The sequence below is a fragment of the Labeo rohita genome, chromosome 8 (genome assembly GCF_022985175.1).
Source record: "Labeo rohita strain BAU-BD-2019 chromosome 8, IGBB_LRoh.1.0, whole genome shotgun sequence".
Lineage (NCBI taxonomy): Eukaryota > Metazoa > Chordata > Actinopteri > Cypriniformes > Cyprinidae > Labeo > Labeo rohita.
Genome location: NC_066876.1, coordinates 3,080,904 through 3,102,415, shown reverse-complemented (window position 1 = coordinate 3,102,415; position 21,512 = coordinate 3,080,904). Strand labels below are relative to the sequence as shown.

Genomic DNA, 21,512 nt, shown 5'->3' with positions numbered 1-21,512 from the left:
CGTGTGTGTCAATGTGGTCTAAAACTAAAGTGAATAATTTGACAATGAACCTAAATAGGTAAATTAATACATATGTTATAATGTATGTGCATGCTGTATATGTTAATGTCTTAGTTGTCTCGTTAAAAACAGACATAAAGAAATACATACAAGCAAAAATTAAAGTTAAAAGATAGTTTTGTTCCATGCAAAAGGAGTTAAGTTATATTTTTTGTCATTGAATCTTGAATCAGTGATTTAAAAGTGCCAAGATTACCATAAGAGTCTATTTCTACCTGAGCGAACATAGTGTAAGTCAATTTTTGACGGAAAAATTATTAGTAGTAGTATTATTATTAATACTAGGCTATTATTTAGATGTTTCCATGACTGAAAATTGTTTTAATCCAATTTTTGTTCACATGATGTTTTGATCACATGCGTCAATTATTGACATAATCAATGAAATAAATATCTGTTGGTGAGATCTATTGAATTTAGGCATGACCCAGATACACAAACAAATCACTACACAAAAAAGTAAAGCAATGCACACACTCACTAAGCTTCTATGATGTAAATCATCATCTTCTTTTACAATGAAACTTATTATTATTACATTCTAGGTGTTAAATAATCCACTCTATAGTTTATTATAGGCTCTGACACGTTCTCACACTCATCTCATGGCATACAGATTCTTGGTCAGGACACCTTGGCGTCGCTTTTAACGCACTAGGTGCCCCTTTAGCGTAATTTATCAGCGTGTAGGGAACCCCACTGGTTTCAGTTGTTTGCTCTGTGCGTCACGACCAGGAGCATTTCATTCTTTAAAAGGGTTTGTAAAAGTAGAAATGACTGACAACGATCTGAAGAGTTGGGAGTGAGAACGTGTTGGATTTTGAGAATACAGAACAATCTGAAAACAGATGATTTGAGCTTAAAAGCATTAAAATGTTAAGAGATCATAAGACTAGAGAATGATCATAAGCCAATTCAGGCACTGTGTTCTACAGAGGTTTGATTTATATGAAAACAATCATTAAATGCACTGTAACAGGGACAGTTAAACTAGGATTCATAATTCCCACTAAAGAAAGCCTTATGTATAGTATATGTATGTATGTCTCAATAATAAACCTAACCATAACTAATTTAATAAATAAATAAATAAATACGGGTCAAAAAGGAGGAGAACCATTTTTGACTTAGTGTGAAAACATTTTAATCATCTCTTTTTTTTTCTATTATAAAGAACTTTTTGTGCAATGAACTTTTGTGCAAAGATTACATTGATATTAGGTTGTTCATACCATAGAATCTTAATTTTTAAGAGTGTAGGCCTGCATCTCATCAATATATATATATATATATATATATATATATATATATATATATATGAAGTGTTCAGATGCAAAAGCAAAAAGAGCATTTCTTTAAAATGAGCATTTCTTTCTGGGTACTTTGTATAGGTTTCTATGTAAGTACTGGTACTTCTGATTGGGCTGAGGCTGGAATTTAGCGAGTTTGAAGTATTTCATGGACGTATAATATGTGTCAGGAGCATTATCTCATTTTTGACCAAGATGGCTTTTAGCTGGTTTTGCATCTGAACTCTTCAGTGTTGGGGAAAGTTACTTTTAAAAGTAATGCATTACAATTTTGCATTACTCTGAAAAAGTAACTAATTACATTACTTAGTTACTTTTTATGAAAAGTAATGTGTTAAGTTACTTTTGCGCTACTTTTTAAATCTGGGCAGGGCTTGCTTCTTTGTTTTTAATATAAAACAATTCTAATGTAAAAGCCCTATACACCAAAAGTGAAATGAATTCACCTCTGGCTGAAAAAAAAGTGCATTTATGCAAAAGGTCACTCTTTAGCTATAAAAAAAATGAAGCACAAATGTTAGTTTATCTAAAGTAATTTTTGCTTATTAGTAGGGCTGAATTGCATCATCGAAGGTCAGCAGCAAAGACACTGGTTAATAAAATTTGATTAAATACATAAAGGATATTTCTTTTATTTAACATATTTAATTATTGCATGGTTACATCATATTTTGAGTTTGCATTTCACTGTTTTTATTCATTTTGAGGAATACTGAATCTGTTTCGTGAGTGAGATGAATTAATGCATGTTCACATTTAGTCTCGAATACAGTAACATCATGTTTACTCACAATTTCCCAACAGGAGACATGTCAATCAATAAATGGGGAAAAATGTAATTACTTATTTGAAAAAGTAACTCAGATATTTTCTTAGAAATGCAAAAAGTAATGTGTTACTTTACTAGTTACTTAAAAAAGTGATATTATTATGTAACTTGCGTTACTTGTAATGCATTACCCCCAACACTGTTCATATATATATAATCCCATAGGAAAACGTATTTTACAAACTGCCGAATAAAAACGTACGACGTAAAAATGATCGAAGCTCCATCTATAAGCAGGAGCACGACATGAAGAAACTTTGCGCGAGATCGTATGAATTGTCTTGAGAATTATCTTGTTGTGTAATGTTCACAGTTAATACATATTAATGTATTGTAATAGTTTCAGCCTATAAACTGCTCACTCCAAAGCAACACGTTCTCGCTCCTAACTCATCACATATATTAGCCGCTTTTCCACTATGGTGCCGAACGGTTCTTAGAACGGTCAGGTTCGGTTCCAGCTGCGTTTCCGCCTGAGCCTGGTACGGCACAGCACGATTACAAACCGTTCTCGGCACGGTTAGACAACTGTGCCATACCGTGCTGATAGAATGCGTGTGCTAAGCGAAAGCGCGCTGTATGATCAAACAGCCAAGTAAACAGCTGTTACGCTGCGTTCATAGCTCATGCATTAATACTGTCAATAAATGTGTTAGTTTTTAGAAAGGTTTCACCTTCTGTGTCCGTCTCCGTTGGCATGCATATCCCCTCAGCATTTGTTGGTAACGTTATACCTGTCGTCGCCTTCTGTTTATTTTATTTTTTGCGATGGACGATGATATCTGATCATCGTCCATTTCTCTGTTTATATTACAACTGCGTTACCAAGGCAACGACTAACGCATTTGTATTTACATTCCAAAGAGTTTCTTTATCAGCACCATAGTGGAAAATGAAACCGTGTCCGTGCTGACTGGCCCGGATCGGCACGGACCGATTAGGCGAACGGTTAGGCGAAGAGAACGGTTGGGCCCGACAGTGGAAAAGCGTGAGGCTTGGGCGGGACCCCTTTGGCGTCACTTTTGGACGCTCAGGGTACCCCTTTAGTATGGCGCGTACTTCGAGCCAAAATCAAGCGTTCGACCGACCGGCTAATCGAACGTGCTTTGAACGTCTTACAGGACGGGTGACCCACGTGACGACCTGACGTGACGTTACGTTACCTGACCTGTCGAGCGCTTGATTTTGGCACTGGGTACGCGCCATAGAACGCTTGATTTTGGCATGGAGTATGGGCCATACTTTAGCGTCATTTTTCGACGTGCAGGGTCCTCCAGTACTTTACATAAGAAACCTTGGCGTCAATGTGCTGACGCGAAAGGCACTGGGGATTTTATCGTCATGATTACATTATATATTGGGTAATAATATTGCCATTATTGCATATATGTTTGGGTGTGATTTTTTTCAGTGCAGACAGTCACAACAGTTTCATTTATATTACACTATTTACACATTTATCCCATCCCCTGCCCCTAAACCTAACCATCTGTCAACAAAACGCAAGATATAACAGGCAGATACAACTATATTCATAATTTATTCAAAAAGTATGAATATTCCAAGGGTTCCGAAGCAAAACGATTGATTTATGAGAAGAATAGACGCGATCGCCGTCTCCGCCCGCCGTTCTGTGTGCTGCTGCAGTCTGTGCGTGAATTCAAAAAATGCCAGAAGATGCAAGCCTTGGTTGTGAAATGCTTTTGGCTCTTGGGTGTCTCGAGACCGATATATTTGCCTGTTGCGTGTTTTATATTGTTCAGAAGTGGGTAGGTTTAGGGTAGGGGTGGGGTTAGGTGCTCCAATTAAAGTATATATTTATATAAAATAATTTATATTTTTTACAAATGCATGCAAACCATTAAATGAAATTAAAGACAAACAGCTGAAAACAATGGTGGACCCTGCTCGTCAAAAAGTGACGCCAAGGGGTCCTGGCCAATCGTCAATATGTGACGATTTCGGAGTGCGAACGTGTTGCCCAAATTTATACTCGTTAGTGACATTATTACTAGCCTATTAGTTTAGATAGAGCGTTATTATAAAACCTTCATGTAGGCTACTGTAATATGCCTTACAGTGCCATGAAAGACACTTGATGTGAATGATTTCAGGGAAGTAGAGTATAATGAAATCATTAAGGTGTTCCCGTCACTGTATGGCCCATTTGGACTCGTCTATAAGCTTTAAAGGAGTCATTTCCGACAGCAGCCGTTATCAGAGCGAGGTGTCGGAATGCAGAGCCCATTCTTCACATTACTGGCGTGTCAAACTTTTAAGTATAAAAGAGCTGGAGGCTCTAGTGAGGGAGTATACAGACAACGACATACAAGACAGAAGAACAGCAAAAACATCAGGAAACATGAAATCGTTTGACATTCCTCTCTTCGGCCTTCTCTTACTCTTCAGCGTTCAGCTCACAGGCGCGTTGCCGCTACAAAACACAGCCTTAACCACCGAGGACATGGATGTCTTAAAGGTAAGTCGAACATCAGGAATAAGAGAGGAATACTTGCTTAATAATGCTTGCCCAACAGAGCACTAATGAGCCACATGCGGCCCTTTCAGCTTCTTGTACAGCGGCTGGAGGAGTCCATTCCCGCTTCTTCTGAAGAGCAAACACTGACGAAAGTGGAAGAAGAGGAGGCTGATCATAAAGAAACCCGCGTTGAACCTCAACCCAAGGCTGACATGAGAGATTATCTGTCTGCTCGGGACTTGAGGACAGTCCGGCAAGACACCAAGAGATACTCCGGGTGTTTCGGGCGCAAACTGGACAGGATCGGCTCCATGTCGTCTCTGGGATGTAACACCGCTGGGCGCTCAGGTAACGACTTCATTTATACATCGCACGGTTGATATGAACATAACGTACTTGAAATAACTAGGCTATTTCTTGACATATATTCCTAATAGTTCGTTTATAATATTAAAATACAGGCTTATGGTTCACTAATTTACACATTTCTCTATTTTTCTCTTTTTTCAGGTTCTAAGAAGTGGTGAAGTCTTAATGATTAGGAACTTCTACACTGTAAAAAGTGAACATTCAGTACACTGAAGAGTTATTTCTACTTGATCTGACCTTACAATGACTTTTGTTGGTGTGACCTAAAGTGTTCAGGTTGTTTTAGTCATATTAAATTATATTTTTGACATCAACAGAAAATAAGATGTTACTATCGAAGCACATTTTTAGGTTACCTGACAAAATATTTTTTTACGGTGTTATTATCTATGACTCCAAAAAATGTTCTTAACCATGCATATTTATTTAGATATTTATTAAATTGTTTAAATAGTCAATTTATATATTTGTATGCATATTTAATTGAATTGTTATTCAGATCAGTTGTAATAAATGTTTACACATGCCTTGGTTTCAGAAATCTTTCTTTCTCATTTCATTTCTTTTTTTTTTTTTTATCTTCCCTTACTTCTGCATTAGCATAATACATGTGATTAGGTTTTCATTGAAGCCTGGTTTGTTTTTTTATAAGTATAGTTTAAGACATATATTGCACTGTTTGCCTGACAACAACAACACGGTTGCATTGATCAAACTGTCTCGTGGAGTCGTAGGAAGGGGAATTCATAGGAAGTCCCTCCTCAGGGCATCATTATTAGTTGAACCTGTTTCAGCACCATGGAGAGCAGCAGTTCTTCACATTACTCAAGGGAACTCAAGGTCACTATCCTGAGTTCGATGTAACATTGCACTTACTTTCAGTATAATTTAGGCCTGCATTATAACAAAGTTTGGTGGTGTAATTTAGACTTGCACTAGAAGTTGTTAATGAAGATGGGCAGCCAGAGTCAGTTAACTATAAGGTTGTCCTCTGAACTAAAATTTGCGAGTTGAGACAAATTGTTGCATATTTACTGTGTATATTTAAACATGATACTGTTGTAATTTTTAGTAATACCTAGGAATATTTTTTTTATATTTTAGTTAGAGGTTTGCTAATTGTCTTGTAAGCATTTGTCATATGTATTAGTTTCTTTTCTCTCTCTTTTTATTAACTTTTTTAGTTTTAATTATTTTAAGTTAAACTACACAAAAATTTTTCCTTGGCAATTAGCTAAACAATACTTTTTTTAAGCTGAAATAAAAGAAGTTATACATTTATATATAAATATATTATTTTATTTAAGTTATCGTTTATTTTAGTAACTAGTTAACTTTTTATAGTTCGTACTTAGTTAACTTTAATAATCCTATTTCATAGTTGTTTTATTGGTTAATACATTTTAAATACACAAATGTACACTCTTAAAAATAAAGGTGCTTTAAAAGGTTCTTCACAGCGATGACATAGAAGAACCATTTTTGGTTCCACAAAGAACCATTCAATCAAAGGTTCTTTAAAGAACCATCTCTTTCTTACCTTTTTATAATCTGAAGAACCTTCTTTTGCCACAAAGAACCTTTTGTGAAACAGATGTTAAAGGTTCTTTATGGAACCGTTTAGACAAAAAACGTTCTTCTATGGCATCGTGAAGCACATTTATTTTTAAGAGTGTAGATAGTAGATGGAAATACTATATAGATTCAAGTATTTCATTTTTTTGATGACTTCAAAGATCACTGACACTGAATGAATGAATGAATACATTCATGCATATGTATACGCTGCCATTCAAAAGTTTAAGATTTTTAAGATGTTTTTGTTTTTTAAGAAGCCATTTCTGCTCAGTAAGGCTGCATTTATTTAATGTAAAATACAGAAAAAAACAGTAACGTATATATAATATAAAGTAAAAATTGATATATTATTGCAATTTAAAATGGTGTTTTTCTATTTTAATATACTTTAAAATAGAATTTATTTTTGTGATGCAGTGCTGAATTTTCATCAGCCATTACTCCAGTCTTCAGTGTCACATGATCCTTCAGAAATCATTCAAATATGCTGATTTATTATCAGTGTTGGAACAGTTGTGCTGCATAATATTCATTTATTTATTTATTTGATACTTTTGATACTGTGATACTTTTTCAGGATTCTTTGATGAATAAAAAGTTAAAAAGAACAGCATTTATTCAAAATAGAAATCTAACAATATAAGTCTTTACTATCACTTTTTATCAATTTAACACATCCTTGGTGAATAAAAGTATTAATATCTTTCAAACAAAGAAAGAAAGAAAAAAAATTACTGACCTCAAACTTTGAATGGGAGTGTATATTGTTAAAAAATATTTTTAATTTATAAATAAATGCTGTTTTTTTAACGGTTTATTCATCAAAGAATCCTTAAAAAGTATCACAGGTTCCAAAAAAATATTAAGCAACACAAACGTTTTCAGCGCTGATAATAAATCAGCATATTAGAATGATTTCTGAAGGATCATGTGACACTGAAGACTGCAGTAATGATGCTGAAAATGTAGCATTGTATCACAGGAATAAATTACATTTTAAAGTATATTAAAATAGAAAAACACTATTTTAAATTGCAATAATATTTCACAATATTACTGCTTTTTCTGTATTTTTAATCAAATAAATGCAGCCTTGATGAGCAGAAAGACTACTTTAAAAAAATAAATTAAAAAAATCTTACTTTTGAACGGCAAAACCTATTCCTGAGAAATATTCTCTAGAGTAAAGCATTTAACAAGTTTCATTCTTCCCTAACTGCATTATCTAAGCCATTTAACAAACTATACTTCATTAATTTTCACTAACCACTCTAAGATTGCCAGTGGTATTAACATGTCTATGAACCAGTTTATAGAAATAAGTGTTACCATTTTTATTATTTTTTTCATAAAGTCATCTTCTCAGTCACAGTCACTGGCCTATATATAGACCATCATCTGTTTTAACCCCTTATGGTATAGTTAGTTGTAGTTTGTATCAGTTGTGAGGTGATGCCACAACCATGTGAGCCACTCGTGCAGCGGATGCATTCCCCATGATGCCTGAGGTCACTGTTTGTGTCCGAGTTACAGACCCAGCAGCACACATCAGGAGTTCTCCAGCGAGCCACCTCGCGCTGCCCCAAACAGCCACTTAAAAGGAAATCTGCCCCAGGAGCGTTATCACAGACGAGGTGTCGGAATGCACTTCACACAGTTTACAAAGGATGAGCTCCTGACAGTCAACTGTCCCTATAAAAGAGCCAAGCAGGCAGACAGCCAGTTCAGAGGGAAAGAACCAGCAGCCACAGGAAGCCAGAGATGATCAGAGGACTTATTCTCACAGGACTACTGGTCCTGCTTTGGCACCAGATGGATGTACAAGCGCACACGTTGAGCAGACACAGCCCCGCAAGCAACATGGCCAAGCTGAAGGTATTTCTGCTTTGAACAAGTAAATCAGTCAACAAGAGAACTTTCGGTTTGTTTACTCAGTAACTGTGGTGAAAGGTGATAACCAGCAATTGTTAAATTCAAAAGCTATACCTTTTTTTGGTATTAAATGGTGCATATATGTTGGTTCGGTTATGTTAAAAAAAAAAAAGTTTATTTCTTCTACTGAACACAAAAGAAGATATTTTGAAGAATGCGTGATACCAAACACTTGATGGTACCCATTGACATCAATAACATTTTTTTTTTCCATGCTATGGAAGTCAGTGGGGACCAGAAACTATATGGTTACCCACATTCTTCAAAATATCTTCAACAGAATAATTCATACAGGTTTGGGACAACCCTGAATGTCCATTTTGGGTGAACTGTCCCTTTAAATAATTTTTGGACTTGAATAAAACCAGTTATTGTAGTCGCTTCCATTTTTTTTGTTTAAATTTTTACAGTGTCAGTTTCATCAAGGCCTTAAATTGAATGAGATTTAATGTGAGCTAAACTGTAAAAAACAATAATATCACATATTGAACATGCAAAGAATATTAAAACTTGAGGCATTTCAACAGAATGGTTAAATTTACGCTTTTCTGCTTTCTAGAGTTTGCTGCAGCAGTTTGAGGAGGCCATGGCCGCAGAAGAGGCTCCTGAGAGATCCGTCGATTATGAGGACAGCAACACTGCGCTGGAGCAGAGCCCAGCTTCTGCATCCTGGGACAGAGACAGAGCGGAAGAAGCACCGCCGGCGGAGGACACCAACAACCAGGATGGATTTGAGGCGCAGAGAAACCGCCTCATAGATCTCCTCATGTCAACCCGGAGCAAAAGCCTGTCTGGCTGTTTCGGGGGAAGGCTGGATCGCATAGGGTCCTCCAGCACCCTTGGGTGCAACTCTAAAAAAGGTTAGCTACAATGAGTGAACACAGTGACGTTAAGATTACAAAATATATTTATGATATATAAGTTATTTTACATGTGGGCAGTTGTCCATGAACTTTTCATGTATTTAAGAGAGGGCAAAAATCTCTGTAACTCTAGATAAAAGTAAATCTAAGGTCCTGTAAACTTCACAATTTTCCCCCCAAATTTTTAATTACCTTTGTCTTCAATAAGTAGTTTTACATGGTCCTGAGGTGTGCCAGATGACTTCTGTTTTTTGATCTCAAAAAACAGAAAAGATGCCGGTAATTTTCATCATCTGTTAACTCTACAAAAGGTCTCATTAGTTAACATGAGTTAATGTATGAACTAACCTTAACTAACAATGAGCAATGCATTTCTTACAGTATACAAGTACAAGAATATGCATACAACTGTTATTTGTTAGTTCATGTTAGCTGAGGTCCATTAAATTATATCAACAGATACAACTTGTGATTTAATAATGTAAAAATTAACATTAAGATTAATATAATCTTAACTAATGTCAACAAGTAGAACCTTATATTAAAGTGATTCCGGCAACACTTTACAATAAGGTTTCATTAGTTAACATTAGTTAAGTACTTTAGTTAATATGAACTAAGAATGAACAACACCATTTATTAATCTAATTTCAGCGTTTACTAATGCATTATTAAAATCAAAAGTTGTGTTTGTTAACATCAGTGAATGCATTGTGAACTAACATGAACAATGAACAACTATGTTATTAACTAACTGTAATAAATGTACTGCTCATTGTTTCATGTTAGTTAATACATTAACTAATGTTAACAAATGTCACCTTATGGTAAAGTGTTACCGTGATGCGCATTAAACACAATGCAATGGGGAATTTTAATATGTGGGGGAAAAACACCTGTTAAAAATAAACATGGAAGAAATCCTTCATTTGGGCCCTATTTTTACAGCCTTTTGTAGAATAAATATCAGTGTACTATGAACATATAAAAACTGCATGTATTTTAATTCAAAGTTGACAGAAAACAAATTTGTAATTTAGAAAACAGAAAGACTAAATTAAAATGTTACAAAATGCATGCTAAACTAAAACTGTGTGAAAATCTTTCCTCAAATCTTCAAACATGAAAATGAATGTAACGTGTGGAAATGAAGCCAATAAGACTTTGTTATAAAATTCTTCCATATTTTGCAATGCCTGTTGTGCTTTATATTATCTGATGGTTTATTTTTGTTTAATATATTTATTGTGTACAAGTAGTTGAGTGCTAATAAGCATGTTGAAATACGATATATGGCAACAATCACGATAATTCTGTGCATTCATAATGTTTTAATCATTCTGCATTCATTTATGAGGTTTATGAAATTGCAATTCTCCTGTCCGGTGTGCAGTTCTGCTTTTAATGACGACACTCATGAATGTGAATTGCTATTTGTTTGTGCTGAACCTGTACTTTGAAATAAAATGCAAAATACAATTTTGTTTCAAGAACAGACTTTTGGTTGCAGAATGTGATATTAAAATGATAATAAAATCCTGGTTTTTAAATCATTTTTAGTCTTTCTCAAAACTAAACTCACATAAACCCTCCATCGAGCCCTCTCTCCCATTCATAAGGAATCTGCTCATTTACCACCCACACCATCTCCTCTAATGGCCATTATCAGACTCATTACAGGACACATCAGCAGCGCGCTATAACGAGTCCAGCAGCTGCAGGTGGTTATTACTCCTGAGCTTATCAACACCTGCGCTAACCTTAAAACACTCCAGCCATGTCAGCCTTAATCCTATTACACAAGCTCAGCGGGCTCTCGCCTGATTGCATGAATAATGCCTCCATCCAGACCGCTGCTCTCATTAGAAACTTCAGCTCTCCGCTCCGTGTCACATACTAACAGACTGTTAGAGACTGATGTCTTGGGTCTGCTGTGAATCCAGTGAGATCACAGTGACAAGAGAATGAGCGGGAACTACATCTCCTCCAATTAGACGAGCAGACTGCAGGAGCGTGTCAGAGCTGAAGGTGAGGACTGGCGCTCAGTTCACTGCACTGAGAGATAAAGTGGCAGATATGATGTATGACCATAGGAAAAACGCCCTCCAGGTGGTAGACAGTCATTCTCAGACTTTCTTACACTCTTACTTGATACATCTCTGTCAGGAGAGGGGTTTTCACCCATTGACCTGAATCTTATAAGGACTGACAGAAGCATCAGAGCATGTACATGGTCAATTTAGGTAAACTGAGATAATTGTAGTAAATATGGACACTTTTGGTTCAAAAGTGGTTTTGGTTGACTTTTATAAAATAAAGTTTCTTAAAATATTTTTTTTTTTTTTTTCACACCCAACACTGCATGCATCGTAGTTCATCATAATTCTGTCTGAAAGTCATGAAAATTGTATAATATGCTATAATATGCTATAATATGCTATAATATAATATAATATAATATAATATAATATATAGTTAAGGTCAAATATTTACATACTCCTTGCAGAATCTGCAAAATGTTAATTATTTTACTAAAATAAGAGGGATCATACAAAATGCATATCTTTTATTTAGTACTGACCTGAATATGATATTTCACATAAAAGATGTTTACATATAGTCCACAAGAAAAAAATAAATGTTGAATTTGTAAAAAATAATGCATTGTTCTTAATGCATTGTTTTTCCTTCTAAAGCATCAGTGAGCGTTTGAACCTTCTGTAATAGTTGCATATGAGTCCCTCAGTTGTTCTCAGTGTTGGAAAGGGTTCAAACACACAAAAATGCAGAAAAACCAAAGAATTTGTGGGACCTGAAGGATTTCTCTGAAGAACAGTGGGCAGTTTAACTGTTTAGGACAAACAAGGGACTCATGAACAATTATCACTAAAAAAACACAGCTGTGGATCATTCAGGTAACAACACAGTATTAAGAATCAAGTGTATGTAAACTTTTGAACAGTCATTTTTATAAATTCAACTATTATTTTCTCTTGTGGACTATATGTAAACATATTTTATGTAAAATATCTTATTCAGGTCAATAGTACATAAAAACAAACAAACAAACAAAAAAAAAAAAAAACATGCTTTTTTCTGATCCCTCTTATTTTGCAGATTTTGCAAGGTGTATGTAAACTCAACTGTATATTATATATATATATATATATTATATATATATATTATTTTATTCATACATTCTGTTATTCTTCAATTATGTTAATGACAGTGATGGAAATGACAAAAGCATTTTTCTTAGTTTTCTTGAATTAAATTTTATATTTAATTTCAAGCATGCTCTTCAACTTTTTTTTTTTTTTTTTAATTATTCACATTTTCACAGATTCTGCAAGGGGTTCCCAAACTTTTGCATAAAACTGTATATATGTGTAATCTTAATTTGACACAAAAAAGAAACTTGAAATCTGAACTAGTATTACATCACAGAGCTTCTTATCAAGAGTCTTTTCAAGAAAAGCCTGTGTCAGTGAGTGACAGTCAGTAAATCTGATGGGAGATCTACAATAAGTTATTGACCGTAGACCATGAACGTGCTGCCTTTCTCATTCACTGTGATGTGGATTCTCAGTACAAAACCACAGATCAACTGGAATAAAAAAGTGACAGCGTCCTAATTTGTCATTGAGGAATGCCACAATTAGCTCTCAACATTTTATGAGCCTTGTTTCCTCGGTGGAAATCGGATCTGTGCTGAAATGGTCCATGTCCGACACATCATCCTACATTAGGTGGTCTGTATGAATGTGTCAGAGTGAGTTTAACTCACGCATTCGGCCGTGAAGAGCGTAATGAATCAGACTCTAAGCTCTGCTGTGAATATGACTGACTGAACAGCAGGTGCAGCCACTTTTATTCATCACACAGGACTCACTCCTACTGTACACTGCACTGTCATGTGCCCATCAGATATACGTCTTAATAATGGACCTCAGAGTTGCAGTTCAGCGGATGATGTACCTGTTCTCCTCGCAGGGTTACTGACATGTTTCTCTGTAGTAACTCTGTGGTACTTTACCTGCTTCCCACGCAGACCCCCTGTGGTATGTAAAAGCAGGTGAAGTCCATATAGTTGCCCCTCCTGCCGGCCTGTGGTGGGCTGTAGGTGTGCAGGGAGGACCATGTAGAGTTGCAAATGACCAGTGTGGTGTAGTGCGTTGTGTGTGGTGGGAGGTGTGACACAGTGATTGACAAAAGAAGGACGGGGTGGTTATTCTCTCTAACCAAATCTTGGTCTTCAGTCGTGAAGAAATTATGATTTTTGAGGAAAACATTTCTGCATTTTTCTCCATATAATGGACTGATATGGTGCCCTGAGTTTGAACTTCCAAAATGTAGTTTAAATGCGGCTTCAAACGATCCCAAATGCAGTGGTAAACGATCCCAGCCGTAACAATCGGTTATTTTCATAAAAATAATACAACTTATACTTTTTAATGTCAAACGCTCGTCTTGTCTTACTCTGCCTGGACTGTTTTTTTTTTCTGGTTCATGACAAAGACTGCCGGTTCATTTGCAAAGACCGTGTCGGTACTTTTGCAGTGATGTAGGATGATTTTGAATTTGAGGATGATTTTTGAAGTTGAGGGAGAAAATACGATAGGAGTTTTTCAACACACCCTAACTGTCTTGAGCCAGAATACACAGAGCTCAAGGAGTGAAAGGCAAGACGAGCGTTTGAGAATAAAAAGTGTATAAATTACATTATTTTTACAGCAAGCCCTCATCAGGGTGTAAAAAAATAAAATAAAAAGTACTTATTTTATGTACTGGTATTGACATTGGCGGATGCATTTGATGTGAATATAAATTTAGATGTTTTGTTGATTTTTGACATTTTGTGTTTGATTTTAATATGTTGTGATTCTTCTTTTGTTTTTTTGATGTTGACCATTTGAATTTCCTCTCTTATTTGACCATATTTGCCATATAACTTGCAATATAAAAATACTTGATTATTTTTTTTTTTACACCCTGATGAAGGCTTGCTAGCCTTTGCAAACCAACATCAGTGTGCGTTGATGTTTTTAACATTATAGCCATGAGAAAATAAAGTCAGACTTGCGAGATAAAATACACAAAATGAGAAGTTTTTTTTTTTTTTTTTTTTTTTTTTTTTTCCACGACAGCAGCACTTTTTGAAAAAAAAAAAAAAAAACTACTTTAAATTGCAGTAATATTTCACAATTGTGAACACCAACACCCCTGGCAAACTGTGGTTTTGGACGATATCAGCATAAATCCTTATCATTTTTTGGTGCAAATACATTAAAGTAACTTGACATTATCATTAAAGAGCAGCAATAATAATTTTCATTTTGATGACATAATAATGTCAATATATACATGTCAAAGTCAGACATGCACCTTTGCCAGCTGTGATGCCTGGTTACTGGTTTAAACTTGGCCCAGGTTCTTAAAAGATTTTTGGGTCAGCACACCTTAATATCTTCAATAATCGATTGCCAATTAAGTTCAGAATACAATGAATTTAGGCCCAGATTATGCAGAGCTGTAATAGCTGCTAATGCTGGATATTTTGATGAATCGAAAATGTAAGGTTTTTTTCTAGGTTTTTTTCTTTCTCACTAACTGTTCATGTAATAAAATATGTTTTTGTAGTTTGTGTTGTCCCTTATCAGTGCAAAATTATTACAAATTAAAAAATATTGTCCAAAACCCCACTTTTCTAGGCCGTTTCCAAACAGTGTATATAATATTTACACATATACATACATACATACATACATATATATACACACACACACACATACATATATACATATACATATACATATACATATACATATACATATATATATATATATATATATATATATATATATATATATATATATCTACAGTACTGTGCAAAAGTGGTTTGTGTGTAAAAATGGTTTAAAGTCAGGTAAACTTGTATGGAGCACAGGCTGTTGTGCAAACAGAGATCTGATTTCTCCATCATTCATTCCAGTCTGTCTTAAGAAACAGAAAAAAACAGAGGCAGACTAAATCCAGAAGAACTGTGGCAATCTCCAAGATGCTTTAAGAGACCTACACCTACAAAGCTATAGTATGTTAAAAATTTTAGTCAGTTAGGCACATAAAATGAGGATGCTGTCAAAAACAATGTCATAAATAGATTTTCTTTATCAATGAACTTAATTAACTAAAATAAATCAGCATTTGATGTGACCATATTTTGTGTTTACAGCAGCTTTTGCCCTATGTGCACTTGTGCAGAGTTTTTCAGGTAGCTTTGCAGGTAGGTTACTTGAAATATCCTGGAGATGTTGAAACAGTTCTTCTGGATTTACTCTGTTTCAGTTTGTTCTGTGTCTTCATGTCATTCCAGAGACAGACTGGATGATGATGAGATCAGATCTCACTGTGGAGCACTGGCTGTTGTCAGACTCCTTGTGCAAACAAAAATCTCACTAGATTATTACAATTAATGGCAAACAGAATGTTTGGAAATGTAAACTGATGTTTCCTACTGACACACTACAGCAAAAGATAGAAATAACTTACTTTAAACCATTTTTTAGCTAGTCAAAATACTAGTGGCCTAAAACTTTTGCACAGTACTGTATATACACAAATATACACATACATATATACATATACATACACTATATATACATATATACATATACATACATGCATATATATATATGGGTCATTCTAGAATTGCGGGTACATTTCAAATAGAAAAAGAAGACAAAAAATAGTATTTTCTTTTTATGTTAAACTTTTTTATTTTCATAGAACACACTTTTTTTCAATATCTGCTGATCTTAAACTTAAAGATTTAAAGATTTTTAGAAATTATTCTGAAAATCAAAGTACGAACAGAAAAATCTGTCAACTCTGTTATAGACAAACTGGGTCAAATATATACAGTTAACAAATGTGACAAAATTTAAAACACTGTCTGCCCTAAGAGAACTTATGTCTTTTCATCAATTAATTCAACTTTAAGCCTGATAAATTTTTGACTTTTTATTTTAGAGTAAAAAATATCAACACCTTTAACTGAAACGTTGCCAAGATATTGTGCATTTTCTCTAAATATAGCTTTAAAAATGACTGAAATTCTACAACATTTCATGTAGTAAGAAAACTATTTAGGCTAATCAGTTTCTAATCATTTTTTTAACAATAAAACACATATAATGATATTTTTAAAGCAAAATCTTAAACAAACAGAGTTGACACTGATGGTAACAGAGTTGACATTAATAACAGAGTTGACCACCCATAGTTATAAGTTAATTATTACTTGTAAGCCATATGTTTACATTTGTATTTGTAAACATTAGAACAAAACAGGCTTGTATTTTAAAGGGATACCCCACCCCAAAATGCAAATTTTGCCATTAATCACTTACCCCAATGTCGTTCCAAGCTTTGTTTGTCTTCTGAACACAATTTAAGATATTTTAGATAAAATCCAGTATAGAGTATTCTGACAATGTCTTTACTACTTCACTGGATCTTGACAGTGTTATTTAACAGGTAGTCAATGATTACATCTAAAATATCTTAAATTGTTGTCCGAGGACGAACAAAGCTCCAGCGGGTTTGGAACAACATAGAGGTAAGTGAATAATGACAACATTTTCATTTTGGGGTGGAGTATACCTTTAAGTAATGGTGGGGTGAGAATTCCTATGCAGTTCCAAAGTTGCACAGTGAACTATTTATTAAAATGTGTAAACAGACAATGTGAATTATGGAGTATACCTTTAAGACACAACATCTTGGAGGAAACAGTTCAGTTATTATGTTGTCAGTTGTAGCGAATTTTGCTCAAAGGGAAATGTATATAAATAATTACAATTAATTCTGATTAATTACAATTACTTATATCAGCTGCCAGTAGTAACTGTAGCAGAATCAATTTTCCATCAACTAATCTGTTCGCTCAGCGAACATTCAGTATAATCTTTATATCATCTATAAGAAGTGATATTTTCTTAGCCACAGAAAACAACTTTCTTAAAGTACCATTGCATTAGAGCATGTAGCCCGAATCGGAATTGTAAAGGGACATTAATTTGCAAAGCAGAATCAGAATCAACACTCATGTAATTTGTGCACAAGAGTTTTATTAACGAAGGACTAACACATAACTAATCTAAACAACAAACATAAAAGCACTCATACATAGGAGAAGGGTCAGTGAGAAGCAGTTAGAGAGAGAGAAGGAACATGAAGCTATGAAAAGAGTCAGTTAACCACCTGCTGTGAAACCATCAGTGCTGTCTACAGCTTATACTAAACCTCTGTTTGTTTAGTTAAATGTACGATACTTGCATTGCCTTGGTCGTTGAACAAGTGTCCAAATGCAGTCTCTGGTGAAGGTCTTGATGGTTGGAGCAGTGGTGGTTTTGGAATCGTGATCACGTTCTTCCGGGTCCGAAGAGTGATGAACTCCAAAGATGTTCTGACTCGATGGTGACTGGGAGTTTCATCCCATGTGAAAAGTGAAGAAGAACCAAGAGCTGAGAGGGACTCAGCTGAAGTCCTGTGATCTTTGGGGAATGGAAAGACAAGGCCGCAAGGCCTGGCGCATGCTTAGGGAAGTCCTGAGGAGTTCTAGCTCATCTTCTTAGGTTCTCCAAGATCCACTGACTGGCTGAGGCGAGTCATGAAGATGAATTCAGGAGTTGAGTGGAAGTGTCTGGCTCTTAGTGGTCGAGAGCCAGTGTTGGGCCTGTCGGGCCCGCCAGGCAAGCCCTGTGCCAGCTCAGGCTCCCCGTGGGTTCCTCCACACAAGCAGCAATCGGAAGATGTTGCAGACGAAGGAGAAAGTGAAGAGAGAGAGAAGAGAGAGGGGTCGATGCCTTTAAACTCTCTGGAGGCTGTGCCTCCAGGAGGTCCATGAACCAATGGTAACTTTCACCTTTGGAGAGAAAGTTTACGACTCTTTGTCTGTGAGCATGGTATTTTGCATATGTAATTTGATTGGGTGTTGATGCAAAAACTACTAAGGTTTCTTAAAACACTAACATGTTGCAAAGGTATCAACATCTAATTTACACCATCTTTTAGATCATTAAAATACGAACTCAAAGAGTCCAAGCATGACATAGGTGGGTTATACTACTAGTCATCTATCATAATACATGCATAAAACAGTAGAAAGACAAATACAAATACAACAGACAAAATTAAAATACATTGCAGTAATACTGTACACAATGACCTGGGCTATGTGTGATAGGAAGGTCAAAGAAAGGTTTGTCTGTGAATGAATAGGAAGAGTCTATCTCTATAGGCACTGTGTCTTTCCTATGGCAAATGTAGCATGGGCAGATGTGCATTCCTTGAAGCAATAAAACCTGTGGTATCAGATCGTTGTCCTGGCAACTGAGCCCTTTTGGGGTGTTAGTTGCTTTGGGGGGGTTTGTCTCCAAAGCTCCAGCATGTAGCTGGCCTGTTGTGTTTAAAGACTATTTGTTAAATGTAACAATTAATGTATGTCTGATTGGTCCAGACGCTACACAGTCCTAACACAGCACTTAACTTTCCTCAATCTGCATGTGTCTACATAGCCTAAATAAAATTCTACTCTTGGACCTAATGTTACCTGGATATCTGTGTTTCAGGGTCTAGTTCAGGACTTTGTGGTGGTGTCATCTCTACAAGTCTCTGTCTTTTTGCTCTGCAAAAAGAGCAAATTTGTCTGCCCTGCATTTTTCCTTTTGTGCCATCTTTCTCTGTCCTTTCTCAAATTTTCTGACTTCCTTACAGGGTCTGAATCTCGCCGTGCCCTGTATTGCCGCGGCCTTTCTGCTGCTGACAGCTTCATTTACCTATCATTCATTTTCCTTAACCTGTAATGATATACAACAACTAATGTATAATTTACAATAAAATAAATCCATATTTGTAAAATAATACAAAATGCTTAAATGTGGTAGGGAACATTTGACACTGTTAATCATTGTCAACTCTGTTATCATTAAACTTTTTAGACCACTAACAGAGTTGACAATAACAGAGTTGACATTTTCCGCCATTTTGTGCTTTAGCTCAAGATGCTAACCTCAAACCAGATACCACATGGCATGTCTAAAACAGAAATGTATGTATTTTCATCATATTATTGTTTTTAAAAAAAGTGAATGAGAGATTCACTGAAATATCACAATAACAGATTTGACAAATAATTAATCTACTATTGGTGTATCCTAAACATTTTGTACAAATTAATGAGAGAGGAATAATGACATACCTCAGTGCCTTCCAGATTTTCCCACCAGAGGAAGTGACATCACTTGGAGCAAGTCACATGCTTTTTCTATCAGTGCTTTAAAGTTTGTTATGCCTTTTTATAACAGAGTTAACAGAGTTGACCAGAACGCAGGGACAGGCACAAAATGTATTTTTTAATTACTAAAATTACAAATAATACAGAAAATAGATGTTTTATGCAACTGTTTACATAAATTAGTAGAGTAAACACACAAAAAGATTCAAATTAGACGTAATTATTTCATGATAATTGAAGCTGAATGTATGATTCAGGAGGCATAGACAGTCAAAAATAGGTATAGAGGGAGTCTTTAATTTAATATTTTCAAGACAAAACGTTCCTAAATACACATATAAACATTATTTTTAGTGATAGCTTGATATAATTTGTGTAATTATTCAAAACTCTTTCAATAAATTTTTTGTTTTTGAAAAATAATAAAAGGTTTATCTCGGAGACGCAAAATGTACCCGCAATTCTAGATATATATATACACCCTGTTGCTTTGCTTAGAACTGTTGTCAGTGTGAACACCAAGCTGACTGTCAACCCCTCACTGAGCAGCAACTAATTTGATCAGGATCTGGTCACAAACACTGATGCAGAAAATATATTCTAGTGGAAGGATGCAAGTATTAAAATGACTTTCCATAATCATTTTAGGATATCTGAGCAGTTTTATGAATGCTATTATGCCTGCTGTATGAATTCTACCCAAAACCTGAAGTCATTTCACTGAACACAAGTCTTACAAGGGCATATTTGTTTTATTTTGACTACTGCATTAAATCAATCATCTGAAAAACCATAACGATAGTGTACAAGACATCACAATGGAGTATCGAGATCACAGATGATTTTCACATTTGCATATCGCTTTATGAAGCTCTTAGAACAGATAGATTGTGTTTAGTCGGCTCTCCATACCTGCAGCACATATTTAGTCAACAAATTAAACAGTATGTTATAAAACATACATTAAAAAGACACATCAAATAAAACTGTGACAGTTCCTCATCACAATAAAAAAAACTGCAAACGATAAATGACTCTTTAAAGCATAAATTAAAACATTTTTGCAGCATATATGTGACAAAATATCCTTCATCTTAAATAAATCAAATAAAAAAGAAAATTACAGTAAACAAAATTAAGTAAGGAATGTGTAGTATACAAATGTGCCATCATTTCTTCTAATACTACTTAGTCTGCTCTTGTAAGTCCCTTGAAATCAAACCACGGTTGAATTATATTATACCATATATTAATATCATGACCGTATATTACGTTATGAAAACAAGCATGTGTGTCACATAAATCCCTGTAATTCAGTGACTTTATGGTGGTTTGATTGGTTCATTATTACAAACACACCCTGAGAACTTTCTTCCCTGACAAAACAATGTCAAGAAGGTCAGGACATTTCAATGGAATGGGCAAAACGAACCGTAAAAATATTATTAATGCCACAATTAAAACATTCATCACTTGGAATCAATGCCAAAACACTGGAGATTAATAACTTTACATTGCATTTCCAAATTGAGAAAATGTGTCGTGTCACTAGAAAAAGGCATGAATAAATGAGATGAAATATCCATAAAATGCAAAGATCTGATTGTTGAACCCTGTAAATATGTCTATTAATATTTCCTTAATGCCACATTTGCAATGGTTTTCATAATTGACAAAAACATCTTGTGAACACTGGTCACTTTTCACCCCAAATTAAAGGAAAAAATATTCAGTTTCAAGTAAATTAAGCCAAATTCAGCAAAACATTTTGTTGCATTTTAGAATTATTTGCAAA

General features: G+C 34.9%; 2 protein-coding genes across 2 annotated transcripts; both read left to right on the top strand.

The window, feature by feature from the left end:
• Positions 1-4,500: 4,500 nt before the first annotated feature.
• On the top strand, positions 4,501-5,573 carry nppb (natriuretic peptide B). Its single transcript, XM_051116835.1, has 3 exons — positions 4,501-4,678; positions 4,768-5,026; positions 5,189-5,573. The coding sequence occupies exons 1-3, from the start codon at positions 4,562-4,564 to the stop codon at positions 5,203-5,205; spliced, it is 393 nt and encodes a 130-aa protein (XP_050972792.1). The 5' UTR covers positions 4,501-4,561; the 3' UTR covers positions 5,206-5,573.
• A 2,760-nt stretch (positions 5,574-8,333) lies between these two features.
• Positions 8,334-10,973, top strand: nppa (natriuretic peptide A). Its single transcript, XM_051116834.1, has 2 exons — positions 8,334-8,500; positions 9,117-10,973. Exons 1-2 carry the CDS (start codon positions 8,387-8,389, stop codon positions 9,420-9,422), a joined length of 420 nt encoding a protein of 139 aa, XP_050972791.1. The 5' UTR covers positions 8,334-8,386; the 3' UTR covers positions 9,423-10,973.
• The last annotated feature ends 10,539 nt before the right edge of the window (positions 10,974-21,512 follow it).

What these genes read in the sequence shown, in the direction of transcription:
- nppa (XM_051116834.1), top strand. Translation starts at nt 8,387, where the DNA reads ATGATCAGAGGACTTATTCTCACAGGACTACTGGTCCTGCTTTGGCAC. An exon ending in GCAACATGGCCAAGCTGAAG is followed by an intron (nt 8,501 to 9,116) that starts GTATTTCTGCTT and finishes TCTGCTTTCTAG; the next exon opens with AGTTTGCTGCAGCAGTTTGA.
- nppb (XM_051116835.1), top strand. Translation starts at nt 4,562, where the DNA reads ATGAAATCGTTTGACATTCCTCTCTTCGGCCTTCTCTTACTCTTCAGC. An exon ending in AGGACATGGATGTCTTAAAG is followed by an intron (nt 4,679 to 4,767) that starts GTAAGTCGAACA and finishes CGGCCCTTTCAG; the next exon opens with CTTCTTGTACAGCGGCTGGA.